The sequence below is a fragment of the Oncorhynchus clarkii genome, unplaced genomic scaffold (assembly GCF_045791955.1).
Source record: "Oncorhynchus clarkii lewisi isolate Uvic-CL-2024 unplaced genomic scaffold, UVic_Ocla_1.0 unplaced_contig_3104_pilon_pilon, whole genome shotgun sequence".
Taxonomy (NCBI): domain Eukaryota; kingdom Metazoa; phylum Chordata; class Actinopteri; order Salmoniformes; family Salmonidae; genus Oncorhynchus; species Oncorhynchus clarkii.
In genome coordinates this window covers 11,906-15,000 of record NW_027259980.1, presented here as the reverse complement: position 1 = coordinate 15,000, position 3,095 = coordinate 11,906, and the positions used below count along the sequence as shown (strand labels likewise).

At 46.8% G+C, this 3,095-nt stretch overlaps 1 protein-coding gene across 1 annotated transcript in view; it reads left to right on the top strand.

The window, feature by feature from the left end:
• Positions 1 to 352, top strand: part of LOC139401014 (protein S100-A5-like) — a 2,923-nt gene extending 2,571 nt beyond the window's left edge. The window contains exon 3 of the mRNA XM_071145539.1: positions 24 to 352. Within this exon, the coding sequence (XP_071001640.1) occupies positions 24 to 197 (174 nt within the window). The 3' untranslated portion in view covers positions 198 to 352. The remainder of the gene's footprint in view (positions 1 to 23) is intronic.
• Positions 353 to 3,095: the final 2,743 nt, after the last annotated feature.

Sequence of the window (3,095 nt, the reverse complement as noted above, 5' to 3'; positions counted from 1 at the left end):
GTCTGTCTGTCTGTCTGTCTTAGGGAAAGGTGGAACCAGCAGTGCTCCAGGAGGCGATGACCAACCTGGATAAGAACCATGATGGGGAGATCAACTTCAGAGAGTTCTCCATGTTCTTGGCTACTCTGGCCAGGGGCTACTACAGAGCCAGAAACAAGGGCAAGGGCAACAAGGGCAAGCCTGACAAGCCTGAATGAGGGGCAAAAAATTACCTGTTGACCGGTGTGGCCAGTATCGAGACACAGACACACACTGCTTTTCTATGATAAAAGAGAGAAAATGACACACTTACAGTAACTTGTATGGTGCTTTTATGATGTCTTCTCAACATTTCCCCTGTTTTTTAATTAATGCTGACTTGCTTACTAGTTGGTGTTGTGTGTTTCATTTTTGTGATTCTAGAATTCCTCGAGATGATGTGATGAGCACCAATTCTCAGACATTACAACTGGTACACCATTAAAGGGATACTACAGAGCTCTGGCAATTATGTTGTTTTTCTACTTACCCAGGGTCAGATGTGTTTCTACGTGCAGTCTCTGCACTAGTTAGACTTGGCACACGAAAGTACCTTTAACTTCCTTCACACTGCACACAGAGACATACAAATGGTATGCACAAGTTCATCAGACTCTGGGTAAGTAGAAAAACATCCAAAATCTTAATTGCCAGAATCTCACAGTATCCATCCCTCCACCCATCACGCTTTCAGTGAGAATGTCTGTTACCCTCTTCTACTCATTCTTTGGTGAGAACCCGCTTCAGGTGTAGGCTTGGTTTACATATTTCCTTCCCTCTTTACTCCCCCTCTCATCCTCCCATCCAGCCCATGTCCTGAGGACTCCGTGTGTCTCCCTGTGTTAGTGTCACAGTGTTAGATTAGAGGACAGGTATAATGTTGAGATTAAAGGTAGAAGCCTGATTATGACCTAATGCTTTATGGGCTGGTGAATCCATTCACCTTATGCTCATACCATGTTTCTCACACTAGACTAGAGCCCACAGCTGGCACAACAAATATAGACTGGTTTCACCCTCCCATGAAGCCCCTGGACACTGATCAGTGTGTTGTCTCCTCTTAAGGTTAGAATTAGGGGAAGGTAAACTGATCCTAGATCTGTACATATTGGACTAAATGGAGTTATTTCAAGGTTCTGATCAGGTAGTATGATTAGTAGAATAGGGGTGCACAGGTAAAACAAATGTTTTTGAAAAGTTTTTTATTTTTTTATTAATTAACTAAGTTCAATGCCTTTTTAGAAGTGTGCACCCTTGTTCTATTACTTGGTCTACAGTCTACAATGCATTTTCTGGGTAAGCACCGTAACTCATATACAGCTCCTTTAACTCAACTCCGGAACAGAATGTTCTGGTCAGGATAGGGTGATTCTATGAACCCTATTACTGCTGTCTTCTGGCTCAATATCTGGATTGCATTATTTGACCCAAAATACATCCCTCAGCCTTTAGGATCAAATGAGAGAACACCTCCCCCAGCCTCTATAATCAAGACTCAAATGAGAGAACACCTCCCCCAGCCTCTAGAATCAAGAATCAATTGAGAAAACACCTCCCTCAGCCTCTAGCCTCAAATGGGAGAACACTTCCCTCAGCCTCTAGGATCAAGAATCAATTGAGAAAACACCTCCCTCAGCCTCTAGCCTCAAATGGGAGAACACTTCCCTCAGCCTCTAGGATCAAATGGGAGAACACCTCCCTCAGCCTCTAGCCTCAAATGGGAGAACATCTCCCTCAGCCTCTAGGATCAAATGGGAGAACACTTCCCTCAGCCTCTAGCCTCAAATGGGAGAACACTTCCCTCAGCCTCTAGGATCAAATGAGAGAACACATCCCTCAGCCTCTAGGATAAAATGAGAGAACACCTCCCTCAGCCTCTAGGATCAAATGAGAGAACATCTCCCTCAGCCTCTAGGATCAAATGGGAGAACACCTCCCTCATCCTCTAGGATCAAATAGGAGAACACCTCCCTCAGTCTCTACGACCAAATGGGAGAACACCTCCCTCAGCCTCTGGGATCAAATGGGAGACCCCTCCCTCATCCTCTAGGATCAAATAGGAGAACACCTCCCCCAGCCTCTAGGATCAAATAGGAGAACACTTCCCTCAGCCTCTACGATCAAATGGGAGAACACCTCCCTCAGCCTCTAGGATCAAATAGGAGAACACCTCCCTCAGCCTCTAGGATCAAATAGGAGAACACCTCCCTCAGCCTCTAGGATCAAATGGGAGAACACCTCCCTCAGCCTCTACGATCAAATGGGAGAACACCTCCCTCAGCCTCTGGGATCAAATGGGAGACCCCCTCCCTCATCCTCTAGCCTCAAATAGGAGAACACCTCCCTCAGCCTCTAGGATCAAATAGGAGAACACCTCCCTCAGCCTCTAGCCTCAAATAGGAGAACACCTCCCTCAGCCTCTAGCCTCAAATAGGAGAACACCTCCCTCAGCCTCTAGCCTCAAATAGGAGAACACCTCCCTCAGCCTCTAGGATCAAATAGGAGAACACCTCCCTCTGCATCTAGGATCAAATGGGAGAACTCCTCCCTCAGCCTCTAGGATCAAATGGGAGAACACCTCCCTCAGCCTCTAGGATCAAATGGGAGAACACCTCCCTCAGCCTCTAGGATCAAATAGGAGAACACCTCCCTCAGTTTCTAGCCTCAAATAGGAGAACACCTCCCTCAGCCTCTAGCCTCAAATAGGAGAACACCTCCCTCAGTTTCTAGCCTCAAATAGGAGAACACCTCCCTCAGCATCTAGGATCAAATGGGAGAACACCTCCCTCAGTTTCTAGCCTCAAATAGGAGAACACCTCCCTCAGCATCTAGGATCAAATGGGAGAACTCCTCCCTCAGCCTCTAGGATCAAATGGGAGAACACCTCCCTCAGCCTCTAGGATCAAATAGGAGAACACCTCCCTCAGCCTCTAGCCTCAAATAGGAGAACACCTCCCTCAGTTTCTAGCCTCAAATAGGAGAACACCTCCCTCAGCATCTAGGATCAAATGGGAGAACTCCTCCCTCAGCCTCTAGGATCAAATTGGAGAACACCTCCCTCAGCCTCTAGGATCAAA